Here is a 22,531-nt window from a genome sequence, read left to right as displayed (position 1 = left end):
TGGATAATTCTTGTAATGTAGATCTATAGAATTTAATAGTAAAATGATTTAATTGCAAAACTACCTAGGGTTTGTCCAGAATTATGGTGCCATTCATACAGTTGAAAGAGAGAGTGGAAGTTAGGGGAGAGGCTAGAATTGGTTCAGGCTGGCCTTCATAGAAAGCATCAGTCAAAAGTTGTTTCTGGCTTTACTGTTTTAAGTAGTAAATGGCATCACGAGTGTTGCCTTAAAAGACTAAAGCTCCGGGGGGTAAAGTATTTCCAGAGTTTGTAATTTTCAGTGTTACCATTGTCAGTAGAAGTACCTTGTATAGAGCTTCTCTGAGGTAGTGTTTTTTAATTAAAAAAAACCCAACACGAACTACTACCCAAAAAAACCCCCCGAAAACCAGCAACAAACCAAAAAGCCCGTAAATTTCAGATGAGTTCCTGTGAAGTACAATTTTATTTAGGCTTCGATACAGCAAAAAAAAGAAGCAGCTGTGATGCACAAAAATTTGAATTCTGGTATGAGAGTAAAGAAAGGTGGCTCTAGTTTAAATGCAAACCATCTAATTCAAGTGTACCAGTTCCCTAACTCGGTCTTGCTCAGGATACTTGTTCGAGGAATTGCAACATTCCATGAAATCTTGTTTCCAAAGTATTTCTGTTTATGGAGTAGACTCTTTTCTGTCTATGAATATGCAACTCACTACTTCCTAAAGCTTTTCCTTTTGAGAAAAATTAGTTCAGATAATTTATGGAAATTACTCAGCCACTTCTTGAAGGTTGAGCTGTGTTCATGTTTATCTAATGTTAAACAGTTATCTTTCTACGTATTCATGTGACTTACATCTGATAAAGCCCGAAAAATACACTTTGTGATTTTTAAAGACACAGTCAAATCAAAATTAGGTTACTTCAAAACTTTTTGCTCTTAGCTTACCTGTGATTATTTTTTTTTAATCCACCTTTGTCATGTCTTAGATTGCTTTGTCTTTTAATGGAAGGAAAAGCTGAAAACAGCAGGCTGCAGTAATTCCAAAGTCATTAATTTTAATTAAGGCCCAAAGCTACCACTTGTGATAGATAGACTTTTTGTTCACGGTTATTCAAGTTATTTCAGTAGTGGAGAAGATTTGAGCTATTTTGTTTTTAATTGGGAGTTATACTGATAAACGTTCGATTTACCTGTAATATTTCAGACAGGGAGAAGTCTTTATATGCCTGCATAAACTAGCGAGCTTCACCTTAGCTTTTATTAAATAATTGATATTTTATGGGTAAGGTCTTTTTGTTACAATGCCGTAGAGCAAGATAGCTGAAAATAAATGTGAAGGGGAGCAGCTGGGCAAGTAGTTTTCAGGGTTGGGATTTGTTTTTTTTATGGTGGGAGGGAGCTTCCCCCCCGCCCCATTATTCTACTGTAATAACATTAGGTGGGAAAAGGCAGCACAGCAGGGTTGATGCAATTGTTGAGGATATAAAGCTGCATCGTCGGTTGCTCCTACCACAGCATACTGAAACTTTGTCCCAGGGAGGTTTGGTGTTTTTTGCCACTTGTTTTGTAGTTCTGTTTTCCTTCTCTGCTTGGTAAATGGAGATTAGTGGTAGCATTTATGTTACAGGTGTACCCAAAATGTGCTACGTAAAGTGTCAATGCAAAGGCAGAGATGATGCTTTCTTCATAGAGGCGGTATTCCAGGTAGTGTTTTGAGCTTCAGTGAATCCTAGTGCCCTTCTCTCTGTGTTTGCTTACCATTTTCTAAATTCAGTCTATATTCCTTAAATATGAAGAGGTGGCTCTGAGGTAGGCATTATGTAGTCAGACTTTTTCCTCTACCTTTGCCCCAGTACTTCCATTGGTATTTCTCTTTGCAAGCATAGCTTTTCCCTTATGTCCATGCTGGAAGTCAGCAACATTTTGATTGCTGTCAACTCTGCATGTTCAGTTGCCTGCAAGAAGGGATAGATGATAACCGGAGAGATTTACATCCTACCAGCGACTAGCTCTTGACCTCTCAGGAAGTTTTGACAGTCTTGAATAATGTAATACATATTATGGTGCCATTCGATTCGGTACTATGTTTTGTCCCCTGAGTTAATGCCTGTGGCATCTCTTTCATCTTTGCCAGTAGATGCCTTATAGTGAATTAATGTCAGTATTAGTCATGATTAAAACCAAGTAGTGAATTAATGTCGGTATTAGTCGTGATTAAAACCAAGTATTTCTTTCCTCCCTAGAAATACTGTATTACTAGGGTATGACACATTTGGAAAGGTCTGCATGGTGCAAATTCTTAAAATCCTTTGTAATGAATTCTCATGTTCTGGATTTTTTTCCCTTTTTTTATGGACTTCTAATTTGCTGCCAAATACAAAGTATTTTGTGAATATACAATGTACATTTCTTCAGCAGTAAGCGTGATTCACACGAAATGATCGGTGTTCTTATGCTTTCAAATTTACCAGCTCTACTTGTGCTGCTTATGGGGGTTGGTTTTGTCAGAATACCTTAATTTACAGTTAATTATTTTCACTAGCACCCTTAGCTCTAAGTTGTTAGCGTTCTCATTGTCTCTCACTTTTGGCAGGCCTGCAAATGACCTCTGGGCTCATCTGTCACTGAGTGTAGTAGGGACGTGTTGGGGCTGGCAAGTAAGTTCTGGATACTAACCGAGCAACTCTGCTCCTCGTGTTGTTGATTTTTTGATCAAACAATACTAGTTGAATAAGCACCTCAAGGTATTTGTCTTACATGTAATGCTTAAAATACATAGCGTCCTGCTGGGGAGTTTTAGTCATTCAAGTTTCATAAGTAAATAACAAAAAACATTTATAGCTAGGCAGGAAGCTTAATTAGCATATAATACCAAAGAAGCAGATAATAGTCTTCATTAAAAAGAAACAAAAGCATTACCAGCTGGCCTTGACTGTCACTAGTCCTTACCAACATTTTCATTTCAGATCTGTTGTGAAATCAAACTACTTGGGATTTAACTTGTGAAACAAACTATTTTGCCTTCTCAAAAGGAAGCAAATGATGAGGCATGTTTTCCCGTGTTTGGGATTGAATTCTGCAATAGACCAGTATATGCTGAAAGAGTCTCTAAAGTTTATTCAACTTGTTTCCTAACAAACAAGTGCTCTTATTCTGTGTATATTAAGCTGTACTTTATAGATGGTTTTATAGACAGGTATTTTTATCTTGCCAAGTATTCTACTTGTTCTGTCTCTTCTCATTTGGCTTTATATTACACACTTCAGCTGGATTGGGTGGCTTTGGTTTTTTGGGTTGTTTTTTTTTTTTTTGTTAAATGCTATTAAGTGTTTCATGTAGGTTCAGTTTAGCTAACTTATTTTGTCTTGCCTCAACACTACATGCAAACAAAGCAGTGTTCACAAAGAAAAGTAGCTGGAGAGGCCTTACAAGAACTGCCTCCTGCTGTTTCATTTTTATGTTAATTTTGATTACGTGCTCTCTTGGACATACTGTTATTCAATGGGGCTACAAGATTTATGGTGCCATATTTTCATACCAAATTAAAACGTGCTTAGAGAGAGACTTTCAAGCAGCTGTGTGTCAGCAGCTGCTGAAGTGTGGTACTGCAGTACAAAGTGACAACGTGTTCTGAACCAGTGCCTTGGTCAGAGCGCTGCATTAGGTCTGTGCTTGTTGCTTCTTCTTGACTGCTATCCCCTTCTCTGGGGGGTGGGGGGAGGTGGCAGAGAAAATAATGTCCTGGGGAATAATGAGGTTTGAACTTCCTTGGTTTTAAGTTACTCAGCTGTGCTGTTTTAGAGAGGCCCGTTCAGATATTATTTCTTTTTTTATAATGCTAAAAAATTATGTTAAAGGCTCCCCTGGAATTAGAAGAGTTACATGTTTCACCTGTCTCTAAAATCAGCGATCTCTGCTTTGAGCTGATGTGCAAACTCAGTCAGATGTGTGAGAATGTAGAATTTCACTAAAGCTTGGTGAAAATTCAACAGCTGCATAAGGAATGCATACAGAAATACCAAAATGATTGCACATGCTTGCCCTTCCACCCTTGCCAAGCAGGAACAGGAAAGGCAGGGGCTGCTCAGCTATTCTGTTTGGTAGCAGGCAACTTGCTACGCACATGGTTTTAATGCCACTGTCGCTTTTCTCCTGGCAGGTGTTTTCTGGGGGAAGAGATTACTGTAATGGTTGGGAAGAGGAGACAGAGATGACAGTCAAAAAATACACTGCGCAGATTCACTGCTCGTAGGTCAGTTTTTATAGCTGAGATTTACTTTGTAACTGTAGGACCTCATCTCCCTTCATTATCTATATGCCCTGAACGGAAGAACGTTAGTTACAGCGTTGGCCGTGTTACGCATAAATCGAAATTACAGGACCTGCTGCAGTCTAGTTGCAGACGTGACCTTGTACTCTGTCTTTCACGTCCTGCGTATGTACGCTGTATGGTCCAATGCTTCTATTCCATTACAGAGAAATGGGCATCCTCCATACGACACAGTAATTGTAGTTTGTGATCTGCTCACGGGTGAGGAATGGACATGTTCTTAGCCGGCTGCAGTGTCTTGATTTGTTTTTGGCAAGAAGCTGCAACTCACTCTGCATTTATATTTGGAATGAAAAGCACATGACAGCTGCTAAAACTTCCAGTGACTTGGTCCTGAAACTGAAATACAAAATTAAAATGTTTTTAGGCTAGCACGTGGAAGGTTGCGTTCTTTTTGGGCCTTCTGACCTGTACCACGTTGTCCGCTTGCCTCCCACGTGGCAACATGAGAAGGTCACTGCTGCCTGTCAGGGTGGAAGCAGGTGCTCGTAGCTGTGGCAAAGGTATGCCGACAGTAGCACACTTAAAGGTTGGAGCGATGTTAATGGCCTGCCTGGACTTTGGTCCTAGAAAAGCAGTCCCTGAAGGACACGGGCTGCCTGGCATCGGGTCTGGGCCTTAGGAGAATCTTCCTGGTTGAAGATTTTGTTCTGTGTTGAATATGGCTTACTGGCAGAAAGTGTGCCGGAGTGTGCTAGTCCCGAAGGACAGTAGCTATTGAAAAAAGTCCCTGACAGCAAAATTAACTTCCTAGTCATAAGAAGCAGCATTTAGTTAGGGGGTTTGATCTTGTTTGTTTGTTTGTTTGTAAATCTTGCCATCTGTTTTGATGTATGTTTCAGTGAAATAATGGTGTTACTACTTTCCTGTTCTGCTGGTAAATGTGTATTGCAATGCGTAATTTTCAAACCAAAGTAATTCTCAAAAGGTATTGTTTTTGTTGGGGACAGATAAAAAACCTGATACGATGACATGCATTGGTTTGCTTTCAATGAGTCTGTCAATTCAGCACAAGACTTAAAAGATCCTGAGAATTAAAAAGCACAATTTACCTCAAAGGTCATCTTGAATATCAGGAATGCTGGCAATTATATCCACAGGAATTGGTTTCCAGTGGTGAGTGGTAACTGCTTCTGCTGGCAGGTTGCCTGGAAGGTGGTCAATGACTTTGGCATCTCAGGAGCACTTCTGGTCATGGCAGCCTTAGGAGCTGCCTTGGTCTGCAGACCGCAGTGTCAGCGCATTCTGTTCAGTCCCACAAACGGGAAGGTCCTTCATGAATTACTTCGCTTTTAATCCTAATTTTGAGGTGTTCAAACCACGTGCTTGCTTGGGGTTTAACATCTTCAGAGCTGGCAAAGAAACCCTTTTGCAGGTTGAAGAGAAGATACCTGCTTCAGTTAGCACTTTCTGTCTTTTTAGATTTTAGATTTCAAATCGATGGGGAAGTTAGAATTTTTCAAATGCATGTTGTCTCCTGGTTCTGATATCTCTGGTTTGCAGAGTTAAAAGATGGCAGTATTCCACTGGCTGCTTTTTTCCCCCTAGTCTGACTGGTTCTCTTGCGTAGAACATCTCCAGGGATCTTACGACAGAGCAAGGCTGTGAATAAAACAAAGGGTCTGCAGAGCACTTACATGGCCTTGCCGCTCCCTGAAGAAGGCCCTGTACTTGCGCTGAGCTTGTGTCGAACCTTGGCGTCCTCTGTGCAGCTCTAGAAAATGTGACATCATGACACAGGCCTGTGTGCAGGGAGTACCTTTCAGGAGCCCTTCGGAAGTTTCCTTGTGAAGGGAGGTGCTGTGAACAGTTTTATGGCTTTAGAAAATGTTGTAATTTTTTAAAAATTTAATTATGAAAGGTCCATTATTGCCCTGTGGTGGACCATGGAAATGGAGCCTGGACTTCCCAGTTATTCTAATTGCTGGATAGCTTTGTCTGATGGGAGTTGACGCAGCGTACTTTGAAAAATGGTGCTTTGGGGTGGCTGAATTGCCAGGCTCTTTCTAAGGAGTGAATTGCCAAACAGCGAATGAAAAGGTTAAGGGTTGCTCCGTAGCAGGATAAGTTTTACTTTTCCCTCTCTGTTCCAGTTGGAAGACAGTGAAAGCTGTCGAGTTACCCTGGCTCTAAATGGGTAGTGAGGTAATTAATACCGGTTTTGTTGTTGTAAGCAGCGTTTGTTTATAGATTTACAAAAATTTTATATTTGTAGGGTAATGTTGTGGTTATCTGAAAGCTTAAGATGAGCCATAGTGCTTGCGAGCATGAAATCCTACCTCAAGAATTCAAGCTTCATCTCTTATTTTTAGTCATAAGTTCCAATCTTGCGTTATCAAGAAAAGTAAGAGCACAAAACCCCTCGGAAGCAAGTAGATAAAGTGTTCTAATGGTAGTACCTTTGCTGCTGAAAACCTGCCCCTTTCTCCCACATCACATTTCTAGCCATCAGGCTTTAATATGCTTGTGTCCAGCAGAAGAAGCTTGAGTTTCTTCAGTTCTTCTTGGCTTTGTGGCCACACGGGCTTGCCATTTCTTAACTTCTGGTTTTGGTGAGCTAAACAGATAATTCTTCTGAATTGATTACTGTAAAGACTCATTTTCAATCCTCCGGTTACTGGAGCGACTATCTGAATTTCCGTCATTCTTTCACCACTTTCTTGTGGAGACTGATTGTCAGAACTGGGTGTGATAGTCCCGTTGCTGTTGTACCTCCCACGTTTTATTTAGCCTAGCCTCCCAGTCGCAGTGTTTTACCCAGCATCTGTGCCCACCTGCTTATCTTCCATCACACTCTCGGGTTTTTTCTAACATCTGCTTTTCTGTAGGACAGAGTGCTACGTTCTAAAAAGCACTTTTCTGTTTGTGGCTAGCTTTGGCTGCCATGAGACACGTTTTTGCCTGCTTTCAAGGAGTTTTCTTTGTTGTTTACTCATCACAGCTTGCATGAGCTGGAGTCTTCTTAGGAGTCTGAACATCTCTTTTGTGACTCCTAATAACATATTAAATGGTTTGGGGCTGGGAACACATTTGTGTACAAACTGAATAAAAATATGTACAATCATTAATGATTTTTTTCAGTTACAGTCATGCTGTAGGACCTACTAGTTAGCCAGCTTTATTCTCTTTAATATGTCATGTTGTTTCAGAATCAGTTTCGTTCCCTGGTTAATGTGTCGTGCAGTAGCCTACTCTAATGTATTACAGAGCTTTTAGCAAATTGCATCAACACTATCACTTTAAAAAAAAAAAAAAATCATTCCATTGTTTTTCCCAGGATTGATGGCACAGAGGCAGGCTTATGATTTGATTACGGGTACTTTGGAAATATTGGTGGGGAGCTGGCATCTTTCCAATCCTCTGCAGCTTTCCTGGTTTTCGAAGACTTATTAAAAATTGATACCGTTGGACAAGCTTTGCCTTTCAGCTTTCACAGTATGGAATGGTGCCTGGAGAACAGGTCGTGTAGCCAACATCTGTGAAGGGTAAGACCTCTGCTCTGCGGTTTAGGAGAGTTAAATTACCTGTTCCTGCCCCCAAGTTAGGAAAGGGGGTCAGAGGCTGATGCAAAGGTAAGTGGCTTTCATGAAATCTCATCGCCGGTGAGCACTGCACGCCCTGGTGTGACCAGAAACAGCCAAGCAACCCAGGTAGCTCCCTTCCAAACAGAAGAACGCAAAAAGATCTGAAAGTGCAAAATAAAGCTTCTTATTCTTTGTGGCACTGGCCGAAGAGTGTAAGGCCTGGCCCGTAACAGTTGCTTGAATGGAAAGGACGTCCAGCTCACGTACTGCCTTTCCCTGTTGCAGCTGCAGCGTAGTCCTCCTCTGACCCCTCGGCCTGGCTCGCAGTCTCGGTGCCTTGTGCGTTTGCTGTGCCTTCAACAGCGCGTTCGCTGGGACGGAAAGTGCTCGAGTGGTGGCCCTGTCACGTAGCATGCTCCGAGTTATGTAATCTGATGTTTCATAGGGTTTTTAAACTACCAGTGCAGAGAAGAGAAAGCACTAAATGAAATGTCTGTGGAGGACAACAATAAATGAGGTCATCTATTAAATTTTTCATCTCTTGAGTCTGCTCGAGCCCAGCAGCATCCAAAGCAATATAAATCTGAGAATTCATGGTCTTAAAATGGGAAAGTAATGGATGAAGAGACCATTATCAGGTAAATACACAAGGAGCTGTATTCCTTTCCCTCTTCCTTTTCCTTTTAAATGCAGCAGAAGGCCTTTTGTTGGCAAAGCTGATTGTGAATCCACCTCAGGTTTATTAACCTCCTGTCATATTAAGCTGAACATGAATCATTTGCCAAAAGGCAACTGTTTCGTAGCAGGGTGGATAGTACAGCATGGACAAAAGATGTTTGAGAAAGTCTGGTGCAACTCGGAGAGGAGCAAAATGATTTTATTTCATAAAGGAGAAATCTGTACAAGTCAGACCAGAAGAAGAGTCTCTTGTCTTAACTTGCCTTCTCTCCCCTCCCACCACTGCAGTGGTATAATCAAAATTTAAGCTGCCGTACATGGGCATAGCTCCCTTGCTGTCACTGAAGGTATGCTGACTCATCCCAGCAGAAAATACGATCCTTGTGCTTTTATTGTAGGTTTGCTAGTTTTTGGTGATTTCCCCTTGGTTTTAGTGGTGCAAGTGGCTTTCCTGGGACGCTGTTGCGCTATTTGATAGCCTAATATATACTAATGATAGGGTGATAATAATATTCTGCTACCGGCCTTCTCTTCCTTGACTTTTTCTCCTGTTGCCCCCTTGTTGAAACTTTTTATCAGCACTTGAACAGGGAAGAGGAGACGTTGTTTTTCACGCTCTAAGCCTGTTAGCATTGTGATGCAGAACAGGGAGAAAAAGGTTTTGCTCCTGCTTTGTGATTAAAAACAAACGACATGTGTAGTAATTTCTGTTACCTTCCTTTAACAGAGCTGGTGAAGTGCCTCTGTTTGTGTTTCTAACTATCTGGCACTGGGATGCTTGCTGCAGTTTGGGTTGATGCAGACTAGGTGGAGTAAAACAGGCTGTAGTGTGAACAGCACGGGGCTGAGGAAACATGCATGAAAACAGACTGCAGATGGGTGACATAAACAGGATCCCCAGGCTGTGACTGAGTAGGCAGGCCCCTTGAATGGCTCTTAGCAACGCCCCTGCTTTGACCCTCCTCATATGTGAGGAAAATCAAATCAATACACTGTTCTTCAAACCACGATGCTGCAGCAGCAGCAGGGCATTGTGGCAGCCTCCATCTCTTAAATTCATCAAGGCTTTTCGGTTTGCTGGTCGCTGGATATCCATCCCTGCATCTCAGCTGAGGAAGACCCTGACTGCATCTTTAATCGGATTGCTCGAGTGCCCATGTACAACCTCCTCCTTATTAGCAAGTATTAGGTAGGCAAATTTAAAGTGCTTTTGGATTTGCAGGCAGCTTTAACATTGATCTGAGAACTCTTATTGTATTCTCTGTCATCATAGCAGAAGCTTCTCTTTAAAACCTGCTGTGTTTTAAATCTTGCTTTGCTGCTTTTGTTTTTTTTTTGGGGGGGGGCTGCTGTTTTTTACCTTCTTTTTTTTTTTAAAAGAATGTTGTAGCTGATTTGTGCTTTTGGAAAAGGATATTCCCTCGCTGATCCCTCCCCTGTTCTGCAGAACAGTTATAACCAGTGCCATACAGTTACTTTCAGTGTTGATGAACATCTGTTCAACTGCCTAACGTATAGGGCAGGCTGCTCACTCTTTTAATATTTAATTCTCCGGTGCGTACTTCAAAGCCGCAGATCAGGACTCTACCCACCAAGTAAGTTCTGCTTTCGTTCCAGAGATGGCTAACAGAGGACCAAGCTATGGCTTAAGCCGAGAAGTTCAGGAAAAGATTGAACAGAAATATGACCCGGAATTAGAGTCTAGGCTGGTGAACTGGATTGTTGTACAGTGTGGAGAGCAGATAGAGCACCCTCCTCCTGGAAGGCAACATTTTCAGACTTGGTTGATGGATGGAACGGTAAGTGTTTTGTCCAGTTACGTACTTGCATGTGTCTATATGCACAGTGTCCTTATTTTCTGTCTTGATGCAGCTAAACTGGTCAGAACTCATAGCCAGTGCAGAAATAGATATCAGCATCTGATTTATTTCCCTTTGACCAGGAGTCCTAATCTCAGAAGATAATTATTTTACGAGTGCACGGTACTTCTGATTCTTATGAGTCATGCATGTTACATATGAGTATGACTCATTCCTTCAGCATCTGATACAGTTAAATGAGATCTGTTTTAAAATCAGAAGTATACTTTTCTCTTTAAGAAACAAACAGTCTTTACAGGGAAAGGCGAAGAGAGACAGAAAATCTGAAGGATTGGGTTATGTCATAACGGTTTTCTTCTTCGGAATAATTCTGTAGCTAAAACATTATATTCCATTGGTTTATTGAACAACAGGCAGATGCTGCTGTTTGCAGTGGGCTGTAAGAATACGCTAATCATTGAATCTCTGCCAAAGTGACTTTAACAATATTTCAATTGATATTGCTTATTTTTTTGGCTCGGGCTTGTGGCTTCTTCTCTGTCAGTTGTTATATAACCTTTACCAGTGATTGCTTTGTTGTTTCTAGCAGATTAGGATTTATCTGGTCGGGCTATTGCCATCAGTTAATGAAAGCTTTAATGCATTTATAATACACTTTTATTATTATCAGTTCACTTCTTTGTTTTCAATTGAAGAAATCATGTCCCTGACAGAAACTGACCTGGTCAAAAGCATTTTGCAGCATCATTTCACGTGTGGAAATTGACTTCCAGTTTGGTAACTGCTTTGTAATTTTGTTTCTCTCTCTAATTTCTCTCTCAGCTGTTATGCAAGTTAATAAACAGTTTGCATCCAAAGGGAAATGAGCCCATTGCAAAGATCTCTGAATCAAAAATGGCTTTCAAGCAGATGGAGCAAATTTCTCAGTTCTTAAAAGCTGCTGAAATCTACGGAGTACGAACAACAGATATTTTCCAGACAGTGGATTTATGGGAAGGTAAAAGTAATAAACTGGAAGACAGCTTGCAGTCTTCATTTTATTTTGCTTTGACGTATTGCAACAGTGCATTTTGTCTAAGGCATATTCCTTAATGTAATCATCTTTTGTTTCTGTTTGCCTTACCTCATTACCATGTTCTTCCGGTGATGCGTTATCTCCTCTGAGGGATTTATACTACCCTGAGGGCAGCCGGAGCCCTTTCCAGGCTCATGTGTTACCCCAAAGCCCATCATTCTGATAGAAATCCACAGACCTAATAAAACAAATGCTAATGATTTCCAAGTAAATGGCTTCTAATAGCAAATATAGAAACCCTTTATTTTCTGATGAGGAGATTTTATTGCTGTTTTCAAATTATAAGCAAAGCTTAAATTAGAGCTATAAAATGCATTCCCAGGAGCATCTATGCCTCTGTGAAGCTTATGAGGACTCATTTATGACTAGCAAGAAGCAAAACTCACTGCTAACACCATGTTAGCTGAGCATCTCTCTCTAAGGATACAGTCTTTTAGGAAAGGTCACTATGGCAACAGCAAAAAAATCCAGAGTACCCCTGGGGTTTTGCACTAAAGCCGGGTGAAGGCCATCTCCATCCCGTGCTCAAAATGGAAACTGAGCGTTCTAGTTCCTGAAGAGCTGAGTCATTTGTGCATTTGAGTGGCTGGTTTTGCCCACTTCTGTGGTGCTGCATCCCTTCCCGGTGCTCTAACCAAAGGCACTGTATACCCTGCGTCTCTCCGGGCAAGGTGATGCAGAACGCTTTGTGTGGAGGCTCAGAGCGGGGACAGCTGGAGGGTGGTGAAAGGGTCAGGATCTGCCATGAGCATGAAACAGTGGAGAGAAGAGAACAAGCCACTGGGAAAACTGGTCAGCGTAGTTTGTGTGGGACCACACACGGAGCAAAAATAGTGGCGTCTATTCGTCAGGATACGTGGAAGAGCTTACTGCTTTGGAGGACAGCTCGAGGAGGGGGAGACTGGGGAGCTCTTCATGCGTGGGTTAGAAGGGAAGGGTACGCTGACTGCCAGAGTTGCTGGGATCTGTAATGTTCTGAGGGTTTTCAGGATTTGCTTGACAAGTCCTGCCTTTGGGCACAAGGGCAGGATTTTTTCTTCCCATCCAGTCTTTAGTGTTTCATCCGCTCTCCCTTTAAATGTCTTAAATTTAAGGGATTTTTGCTTCCCTGGAGTAACACCCTCCTGCCGGCAGCCTAGCAGATTGTTGAAAGAGAAGCTCCATCTATCTTGTAAGGGATGATAATAGCTCGTTGCAGATGCTGTTCTTTGCAGTCTTTTGCATTTCATAACGGCTTCACACCATGCAAATGCAAGTATGGTACAACGATCCTTACAATGAAAAGGCCTTGCTTTGAAGACAAAAAGCTCCTAATGATGGTGGCTCTCTCCTCATTTCCTTTCACTCATCACCTTCTTTCAACAGATGTAAGGAAAAAAAGCTGGTAACTTCCAGAAGACGGGAACCTAGGAAGGAGACATACAAGACTCTTCTCCGCTGTTATTTTAGGACTTCCCGAAACTAATCTGTGTCTCCTCACTTTCCCACTCCCTTTTCATCCGTCCTGCTGCTCATTTCAGTGCTGAGATGAAACAGTATGTCTCTCCAGCAGTGAGTCACTGCAAGCTTTTTATGTCTAACCATAGCTCTGACCTCTGGCATCCGTGCTGCTTCAGGGCTGAATTGTCTGAACCTGGATGCATTAGCTGGACAGAAAGGACAGTCTCTTTTTCACAGTTTCCTAATTACAGCACTCCTATACCTCACACCGTAACCTCTTTAGAAAGAGATGTCAACGTATGTTTATAGGGAAAGAAAAGTATGTGTGACTGAAAAACAGCTTTTCTCTGGCACTAATTGTTTTCCGAGAGCTTTTGCTTTGTAATTCTTAGTAATGATTAATGAAAATGTTTTAGGATGCAATCTGCTGTTGGCTGTTTCAAACTCACTCAGTCCATCTGGTGCATTTTTCTGCATCTCTGTGACTTCTTGGTCCAGGAGAAGTATCACCTCTCTTTTGGTCCTTTCTTACATAAATGCTGAGCAGCTTTCCCTAATCCATGCCTAAGATACTGTGTTCACTGTGGTTTTTACAAATCTCTCCCCTGTATATTTCCAGGCAGGCAAGAGGCAGCTGTACCTCTGGGTACTTGTTCAACCTTTACAGAAAGGCATTTCAGGAATACGACGCAGATCAATTCTCCATCTTTGGGTTTGAACCTTCCCCTTTCTTGACCTGGAGAAGGCAGCCTTCCAGCCAGGTTTCCCCCAAAGAGAAAGGCTTAGCACAAGGAGCGAGCAGAGGTCCCTTCCTCCTTGGTCAGGCAGTGCCAAGATCCTCTACGAGGCTGTGCTATTCAAAGCACGCTGCAGAGGATACTGAAGATGCAGGAGAAGCGCTGTCGGCGTGGGTCCCTGCAGCGTGATTCAGGGAGGCTGAGGCTGGGGGCCGGGCAGGCAGCCCACGTAGCTGTCAATGAAGGAGCTGAGGAGAGGCACTGACCGCAATTTTCTGCAATGCCAGAGTCAAGCCTGGCTTCGGGGAGTGTGTATGATCCCTTCTGTCACCTGGCTGCAGCGTTAGGTGACTTTCTCCCTGGAAATGTAAAATTTTTCCGCTGACCATCGAGCCCCTCGCACCCTTCTCTGGGAGGGGGCAGATGTCATAAGACCACATGGCTTTGGGGTCTTCTCCCACCCGCAGCACCCCTCATACGCAGCGAGGAGGCTGTGTGACACAGGGCCGTAGCCGTGGCTTTGTTTTGTCACGTGGCACTTGGCTCCCACTCGGTCTGTTTTTCCCCTCCAGCGTCTCCCACTCACCACTGACAAATAAAGCAGAGCCGAGTGCAGAGCGGGGGGAGCTGCCAGATGGCTCCGCGAGGCTGATCGTCATAGTTTGCTACCCGTCCTTTGTTTCGTTTTTCTTTTTTTTTTTTTTTTTTTCTGTGCTTGCCATCATTATTCAGCTCATTCGCTTTTAAATCCTTCTTCACATCCCTCTTCATCCCAGGCAGTCACCGCGCTCCTCGTTATATGGGAGGCATCCCAAGGACGTTGTATGTGGCATCTGTTACAGCATATGGTACATCTGCTGCTTTGGGGAGCTCGGAGTGCTGCTGCCTCGCGCTCTTCCATGTGCCCCTGTGTACGTGCGCGTGTGGGATGTCGGGTCTTCAGCTGCCCTCTTAAGCGAGGACCCCATCTAATGCAGTTTGTGTTACCAAATACAGGAAAACGAGGATTCCGGATGGCTGACAATTGGTTTTCGGAGCAAACGGTCCCCTGCAGATAGGGTTGCTAGAAGCTTTAATAGGCTGTATGACAGCTACAGTTGGAAGCTGCTAAATGTTTTCAGTTTTAGGGTGTCTTCCTCACCTCAGCCGGTGTGTTACACGTTTAGGTTTGTATGAACCAAAAGTCCTGAACTGCATCTGCCTGTAATCAGGGTGATGCATAAACATAAACACCGAATGTGCAGTGCTCGCTCCCCTCGACACTCAGCTGGCCTACAGCGATTTTCATTAGTATTGGTCCACTGGAGGTATTTTTGAAATCTGTTATCATCATCATCATGTCTCTAGTATCTCATGTTTTTATGAATTACTTATTTTCCCATGTGAAAAACTTACAGTCGAAATCAGATCTGTTAACTAGATAAATTATTTTAGGAAAGAGGAGGAACTGGAAGAGAATGAAAAGGAGGGGAGTCATAGAAACACGGAAGGATTTCAGACAAAGGGAGAGGCAAAAAGAGATTTCCAGCAACTTACCACCTTACACAATTGGAAATACGTGCTGCAACTCATTTTTGCTAGAAAGTTTTCCGAAAATTGATATGTCTGGATTGGGTAATGAGTTAGTCTGTCTGACTGTGATGTCTTTATGTTCCCTGCCCTTTTTACACCAGGTGACAAAATGCCAAGGGAAGAACCAAGAAAAAAAGGAGCTACCTTAATTTTTTTAAAATCTCCATGTCTTCCTTGTTTGTTTTTTTGATGGGGTTTTCTTTGTTGGTTTTTTTGGGGGGGTGTGTGTTGCTTGGTTCTTTTTATTTTTTTTTAATTCACTGAAGGAAGCAGCAAAAGATGTTGTCCAAAAAGGAAAATTTATTTATTGTCCTCCTTTCGGAAGGAGGGGATGCCATTTTTTAAATGCAAAGCTGTATAGAAAATGAGCCTTATATTTCGAAGGTGTAAGGTGCGCTCTTGCAAACCTGGTGAGGTTTCAGCGGTGTGGAAGGCGTGTCTCTGAGCAAGTGACAGGCGACCTCACCGAGTGCAGGTGGGATAAATCATCCCCTCAGAAGCTTTTCTCTCACAGTTGTTTATGGAGGGAACCTAAACAATTAGTGATGGCCGAACATGTAACTTTGACTTAGCCAAAGATGAGATGAGCCCTAACTTTTTGAAACGCGAGATGAAGCGAGGTAGCATAGGGGAGAAGTGGAAGAACATTGGCCTGGATGGCAGGAACCGAAGGTACAAAGCTGCAGAGCATCCATTTTTGGCAGCCTGAGAAAGGAAGCTGGTAGGAAGGATCTGGGAGGTGGTTTGATGGTTAAACTGGGAAGGACTGATACGAGTTACCTGCACAGGAGCTCTCCAGGACTGCTGTGAGCTCTGTTAGCACACGGACTGTCTGGAATTGCCAGGAGTTAAATGATGGGATCATTTTTACCAGTTTACAGCTGAAGAAACTAGAGACACAGCACTGTTATTTAACACACAGTTCTCCTCCAGCCACGTTTTACTGAGTATATTACCCTTCTTTGTACACAAAAATCGTCTCTTCTTAGGAGAGGATTTTGCCAAAAGGATTATCTAGAAGGATTTAAAATAGTACGGGGGAAGGCACTAAAATAGCCAGAGGCCTGGAAACCTGGAAATGTCTGAATTGTTTTGATTTGAAGCTGTCCCTTTGATGACTTTTAATAAGATCTTGCATGTCAGTTAACTCCATTTCAGCAACAGTAAAATAGTGTTTATAATGTTATTAATGCACTTTTGCAGAGCAGCTGAGGGAGTTTATTAATACGTTGGATAAGACTGTTTATCAATGTGCCAAGCAATTTGTTGTGCAAGGATTTCTTATATTAATTTCTCTGTCTGGCTTTCTAGGGAAGGACATGGCAGCAGTGCAGAGAACCTTAATGGCTCTAGGCAGTTTGGCAGTCACCAAGGATGACGGCTGCTACAAAGGGGACCCATCCTGGTTTCACAGGTAAAGTCCAAAGCACAGCTGCTCAGAGCTGTCTTCCCGGGAAACTGGTAATATCGTCTGCCTTTTATGCTTTAAGGAAATTTATTGGAAAAGGAAGGGAAGAGTCTTTCCAAAGTTTCCTTGTAATGGAGGGGGTTTCTCTACAGAGTCTAGAGGAGGGAAGCAAAGACCTAATCAGGCAGCAACATTTTCTACCCTTCGCTGGTTCCCAGTTACCAGCATTACTGCTAGGCGCACGTCTTATGATATCTTGTCAGCCTAAAGTTACAGCCCCCGGGCTGCTGGGGAGGAGCCCCGTGGGAGCTGCACAGCGCAGCCTTTCCTTATGTAGCCCCATCACACCACCCTTACGTGTCCTGCCTGCCCCAGCGCCAGGACGGCACTGCTGGTACCAGGACGAAGGAGCACGTTGCCCCTGGCTCCAGCCCTGACTGCCTCCTGGAGGCATCCCTTTTGAACAAGGCTCTTAGAGGTTCTGTTGGTGTGGACGTCTGTGTGGGGGCACCCTGCTGGGTGGGTGGCTTTCAGCAGAGCACCCGGGGAGGAGTGCAGCGTCCTGCTCCAGGCACCTTTGTGGTATATCCGTCTTGCTGTGTGAGGGGCCCACGCTGATCACTGAAGAAAAGGCGTGATTTTCTTGCCCACTGATGTTATCCCTGACTTTTATTCACTAGAAGGAGAGCAACAATACTTAGGAAATTCAGTTCTGATGACAGTAATCTGTTTAGCAGCTTCGGCTAATCCTCTATATCCATTTACGAAGAAAAGGGAACGAAAATGGCAGCAGCCATGCAGATTTGTGTGTCCTAAGAGTGGCTGGCAGGAAAAGTGTACTTTTGCCTCACGTCAGATAACAGAGAGAAAGACTAATGAAGACAAGCCCGTCGCGGGTGTCTGCAAAACCCCGTACAGTGACCCCTTTACTGAGCAGAGAGGAGGCATGAGCCTCTTTCCATTGTTCATCAAACAAAAAATGATTTCATTTCCTAGTCACCTTTTTTCTTGGGGAGTACCAGTTATCTGTGAAGAATTTTCTGTCTTGGCAAAGCTGTTTATGTGCTCTAAAACTCCATTTATTTTGGCTAGGGAGGCTGAGAAGCAGGGACAGGAAGAAAAGGAAATCCTCCTAAGTTAGCCCTCCTGCCCCTCAGGCATATTATTGACATGAGATTCTGCCATCCATCTGACATGGATTCTGCCATCCATCTGCCAAAATGTCTGAGGCACGTTAACGAAGAGAGTGCTGCTGCTTGTCTTTGCTTTCCTTGAATTGTCTGAGCTCTAGGTGGGGCTCAGCAGAAGTAAAGCCGACTTTGCTTGGTTTGTCTTAAACCTTGAGCTGGTTTAAGCGAGGCTAAGGGAGACTTGAATTTTAGGTGAATAAGTGCAAACTCCTATGCATTCTTTATACAGAATTAGTTTAAATTAACTTAGTATAGTGCACAAATAGATTTGTATTTGCAGAATACAATTGGGTTTAAAGTTGGGTTCAAATCTAGTTACATGCTTTAATCTAAACCAGACATGAAGTCACTATGACCCAGACAGGCTTATTTGTTTTATGTAATGAAAACAAAAGGCCTACATGGAAAAATTAATTTTCATCTGGACCCTTAATTGTGGTGGGAACAGTTTTTGTTGGCATAAATGAAGATGTGATCACCTCCTTTCTCGCTGTTTGTCCTGCCCGTACTGCTTGGATAGCCAGTCCATACTATTGCAGCCCCTGAAATACCATTTTATAGCCAACGCCTTAAGGAAAACTGAGGTTATTTCTATAAGGAAATACCATCTTGTGTACCAGGAGCTGTTTTCTCAGTAGCTTACCCATCCCCCTAGGCAGACCAAGCCCTCTCATTGCCACCCAGTGTTAATGAGTCAGGGCTTTCAGGCTGATTCCTGAAAGAAGGCAAAGTTAAAGGGAACAGGGATGTCCATGGAGGGACCTACAGTGCTTGAGATACCCCCACACTTGAGCCAAAATGTTTAACTTTCCATTGCCAGTGTCTCCCATACCCGGTCCCACCAGGCCCGACCCCCTGCTCCTTGCACACCCTGGTGAGGTTCCTGGGGCCACGGCTGTTACCTTGCGGGCTGGCAACCGTGAGCACTGCTGTAAAGTCGGCACAAAAAATTAACAGCTCTGGTGGGCTCGATTTGTGGGCAGGGGGATGCCAGGTGGTGGCGGACAGGCCAGACAGAACCTGATGTAGTGAGAATACTGAGAACAGACTTGCCCTCACCTCTTTTTCTGCAGTCTCAGTTAAGGCCATTTCCATCTGTCTAAAAGCAAAACGTAAGTGCGTGCTGCCTGTCTGACCATCATGTACTAAATGTCGTCCTTAGAATGATAAAAATTACACCATGTGATCCAAACTGTATATGTAATCAACTTGTATTAGCATATCCAGGCTTTCCTTTAGTCTCTCTTTTTATTTCTTCTTTGCAGTTCTCTTTTTTCTTTCTTTTTTTTTTTTTTCTTTTCCTTTGTTCAGTTACTTTTCAACTTTCTGTGGAATTACTCCACAACGCAGCTGAAAATTCTAGCAGGAAACAGAACAAAATAATAGACCGTGTTCCTGGGATTTTAATTAAAATAAAGGCAGACAGTGAACCTGAGATTCAATTAGGTAATAGGAGTAGTTCTGAAAACATCCTCTGATGGAGATCCTGGCAGTAGTTGGGTGCCTGTGTATGTGTTCTGGAGAAGAAATTAAGCAGCGGTGTGAGGGGGCTGCTGTCTGAGCCCCCGCCGGTTCTGCGTGCCCCCTCCCAACCTCGTGCTTTCTGGCAAGCGCTGGGGCACCTCAGAGGCTGCCACGGGCTCCTGTAAGCCCCCGGCTCGTCTATACACTAACCCTGGAGACCCGTCCAGAAAAATGACAGGTCGGTACTGGTTTCCTGCGGATTTTTCTCACTTTTCTGCTTTTCTGGGCTTTCATACCAACATGGGTTCTTCTGTGATGTCCTGGACACCCTGAGCCTAGTGAAGAGTTGAAGTGCTCTTTTGGACTTGAGCCAGGATGCTCAGCACAGTACAGGATCGGACCCTCACCGAGAGGATCGTGTTGATGGTTTTCAATCACAGCAGGCGCCTAATCTAGCATTCTCATCTAGCGGTGGGGTGGGGAGGAAAAGGGGAACTGAAACTGATGCCATATCGCAGGGAAACCTGATCCCAGGACAAACAGATGCAGCAGGGAGAAAGATGGGCACTGGGTGGGAGCTGAGTCCGGTGGACTGAAAGCCTCCCCCAGTAAGGGGCTCCGCCAGCTCTTACAGCTTATTTGGTAGCCACAGGCTGATCCTTCTCCCTTGTAAATTACTTGGGTTTCCCACCTTGTGTAACTGAAGATTAATCCAGGGTGAACAGTTTCTCGCAAGGCAGCAGGGTACAAACTTTTGTGCTGCTTCTTAACCGCTGCTTTGGCCCTCAGTGCTGTTCTCAGGGAAAAGAGGCTCCTTTTAAACTCCAACAAAGGTTCATTGATTCAAAGGGCTTTTGAGACCAGGGACACCGAACAAAAGTGGTCAGTATGTTTTGACAGAAGATAAAGGACTGTCCGACAGTTAAGACACAGGTGCAAAGGGAAAGTCTATTGCTTAGAGGAGAGACATCTAGAAGTGGCAACAGAGCAATTGTTTGCTGCGGGCAACCATCATTCGCCCTGGGAAAATGAGCAAGTCACTTCTCTGACCCGTTGTTCCTCTGGGTACCTTCAGCTCTTATTTACTCCACTGAGTTAAATTATACCAATTTGTACTGTTGCTCTAGATGGGCATCAACTTGCATTACAGCACAGGTAAGCGTCTCATTGATAAGATCCCATGAACTACAGCTATTAAGAGATACAGGGCTTAACACAAATTAACCCTATCATGTGTGTCATATGCAGCACTACATAAATATTTTACCTGTTAGGGCTGCTGGGGAGGTCCCCTGGGGTTCTGGAAGAAGCGGTACGGTGAAAACCTGAAGTGTTGTAGGTTTGACTAGAGCGTGACTTCTAACTAACTGCAGGAAAGAATTACCCCAGCCAGTATTGTCCAGCCCGTGGGATGGTGCAAATGAAATATTCCATTACAGGGGGCACGTCTGTTAACATAAGCCAGTTTCAGATTGCTTTTCATGATCTTCTGGGCGTACGCAGAATGATGGGATGTGTGTACATTGCTTTTTTTGTGTGCATCTGGACAGGAAAGCACAGCAGAATCGACGAGGATTTTCAGAAGAGCAGCTTCGTCAGGGACAGAACGTAATAGGCCTTCAGATGGGCAGCAACAAAGGAGCATCACAGTCGGGTATGACAGGCTATGGGATGCCAAGGCAGATTATCTAAAAGCATCTCTGTCTGTAGAGAAAGCACTCCTTCTGCAGCATGGTCTGTTAAAAAAAGAAAAAATAAGAAAAAGAAAAAGAAAAAAAAAAGCTCATTAGTTCCCTTTCTGCCTGGTTTTTAATAGTTAGCGCTCTCTAAGGTTTTGGGGTATTTTTGGTTTGGTTTGTTTTATTTGCAGCTGCCAGAGTTCATCTAGGAACTTGGGTTTTCGTGGTGGTGTGTGTCAGTTCACAGCACGTGCGCACTGCTGCCTCCTACTTTTCACTTCTGAACTATGCAAAGACAATTATTCTGTATTAATTTATTTGCAGAGTGTTATCTTCTGTATTTGTCTCACGCCGCACTTGTATTTCAACCAGTAACCTCGTTCTTCGATTCAGTGATGATATCGTTTGACCTAAGAATAAAGAGAAATAAAAGACGCCTCTTAGACTCGTTATTTAAAAGAGGTAAAAGCAATTAAAACCAGCGACCACGTGGTACAGTGCCAAGGAGTTAAATGTTTTGAAAGGTCGATCTGTCTCTAGCCCAGAGCCCTCTCCGAGTGGCTCCTTGCTGTGGTGTTTACAGTCTGTGTTACGTGTTCAGTTTAGTGTTTGTCTAAAGGCACGCCCGGTGTATTTTCCCAACAAGAAAAGATACATTATCCGCTGACTGATCCATGGAGTCCCACCCGGTTTAGCTCAGATTTCCCTTGGCCTGGTGTGCTGGCTTGATTGCAGCCAGCAAACTTTTGGATCGAGCTAAAATCAGTTTAATAGGGAAAGCAGAACCTGTGTGTGAAAAACAAAGGAAAATAAGGAATTAATTCCCTATTTCCCAGTGGCAGGCAGCCGTTTAGCCACTTCCTAGAAAGCGGGGGCCTCAGCACTGTGGTGGTTACTTGTTGCCCCAGGCATATCCCCTTCCTCCTCCTTTTCTCTGAGCTTTTGTTGTCGCCCGTGACGCCATATGGTCTGGGATATCCTTGGGGTCAGCTGTCCCAGCTGTGGGGGCAGAAGGAGGAAAGGGGAAGAGCCTGACGCTGTGCAGGCACCGTTTGGCAACTGTCAGTCACAAATCCCAAACTCAAGTCTCCGGACCCGGGGAGTGTCTCACCGCAAAAGGACAATCTGTCAGACAGACCTGAGAACAGGCTTTACCTTGTGAGCGTTGATGCTGTATCAAACAAAATGCCAACCAAGGTGTGTTTTAAATGCAAAAGAAGAACTAGAGAAGGGCCAGAATGCTGCTTCTGACCTGAGAAACGCCCACAGTTCAGGTTCAAATAGCGTTATGCTCACCTGTGACGGGCTGTAAATGCGGCTGGTAGTTTTGGGATGCTTCGCTGGAGGGTCGGTGGAAGAGCCGAGCGCAGGTTGCCTTGCAGCTGCATGGCATGTACGCTTGAGGGATTTGTGCCGTTTTCTTTGCAGGGTTTTCATGCCGTTAAGTATCTCTGCCGGCTTCACCCCCAAAGCCCAATCGCTTCTTCCCCACGGGCAAGTGGGAAGAGAAACGCAGCGATTGATCTCGGGGTGGGGCGGTGTCTTCAACTCAGGCCAGGCTCCAGAGAAGACCTGAAAATGTAATATCTGGGCAGGTAAGGGTGACTTCTATCTAGATTGGAGCCCGGTGGC

The 22,531-nt window shown here is 43.7% G+C and overlaps 1 protein-coding gene across 1 annotated transcript; it reads left to right on the top strand.

The window, feature by feature from the left end:
• Positions 1–9,319: 9,319 nt before the first annotated feature.
• On the top strand, positions 9,320–21,334 carry TAGLN3 (transgelin 3). The gene is made up of 5 exons (XM_005440520.3): positions 9,320–9,703; positions 10,132–10,313; positions 11,157–11,331; positions 16,470–16,572; positions 20,771–21,334. The coding sequence occupies exons 2-5, from the start codon at positions 10,134–10,136 to the stop codon at positions 20,910–20,912; spliced, it is 600 nt and encodes a 199-aa protein (XP_005440577.1). The 5' UTR covers positions 9,320–9,703; positions 10,132–10,133; the 3' UTR covers positions 20,913–21,334.
• Positions 21,335–22,531: the final 1,197 nt, after the last annotated feature.

Source organism: Falco cherrug, chromosome 2 (genome assembly GCF_023634085.1).
Source record: "Falco cherrug isolate bFalChe1 chromosome 2, bFalChe1.pri, whole genome shotgun sequence".
Lineage (NCBI taxonomy): Eukaryota > Metazoa > Chordata > Aves > Falconiformes > Falconidae > Falco > Falco cherrug.
The sequence above is the reverse complement of the archived record's forward strand: the minus strand, read 5'-3'. Positions and strand labels throughout refer to the sequence as shown.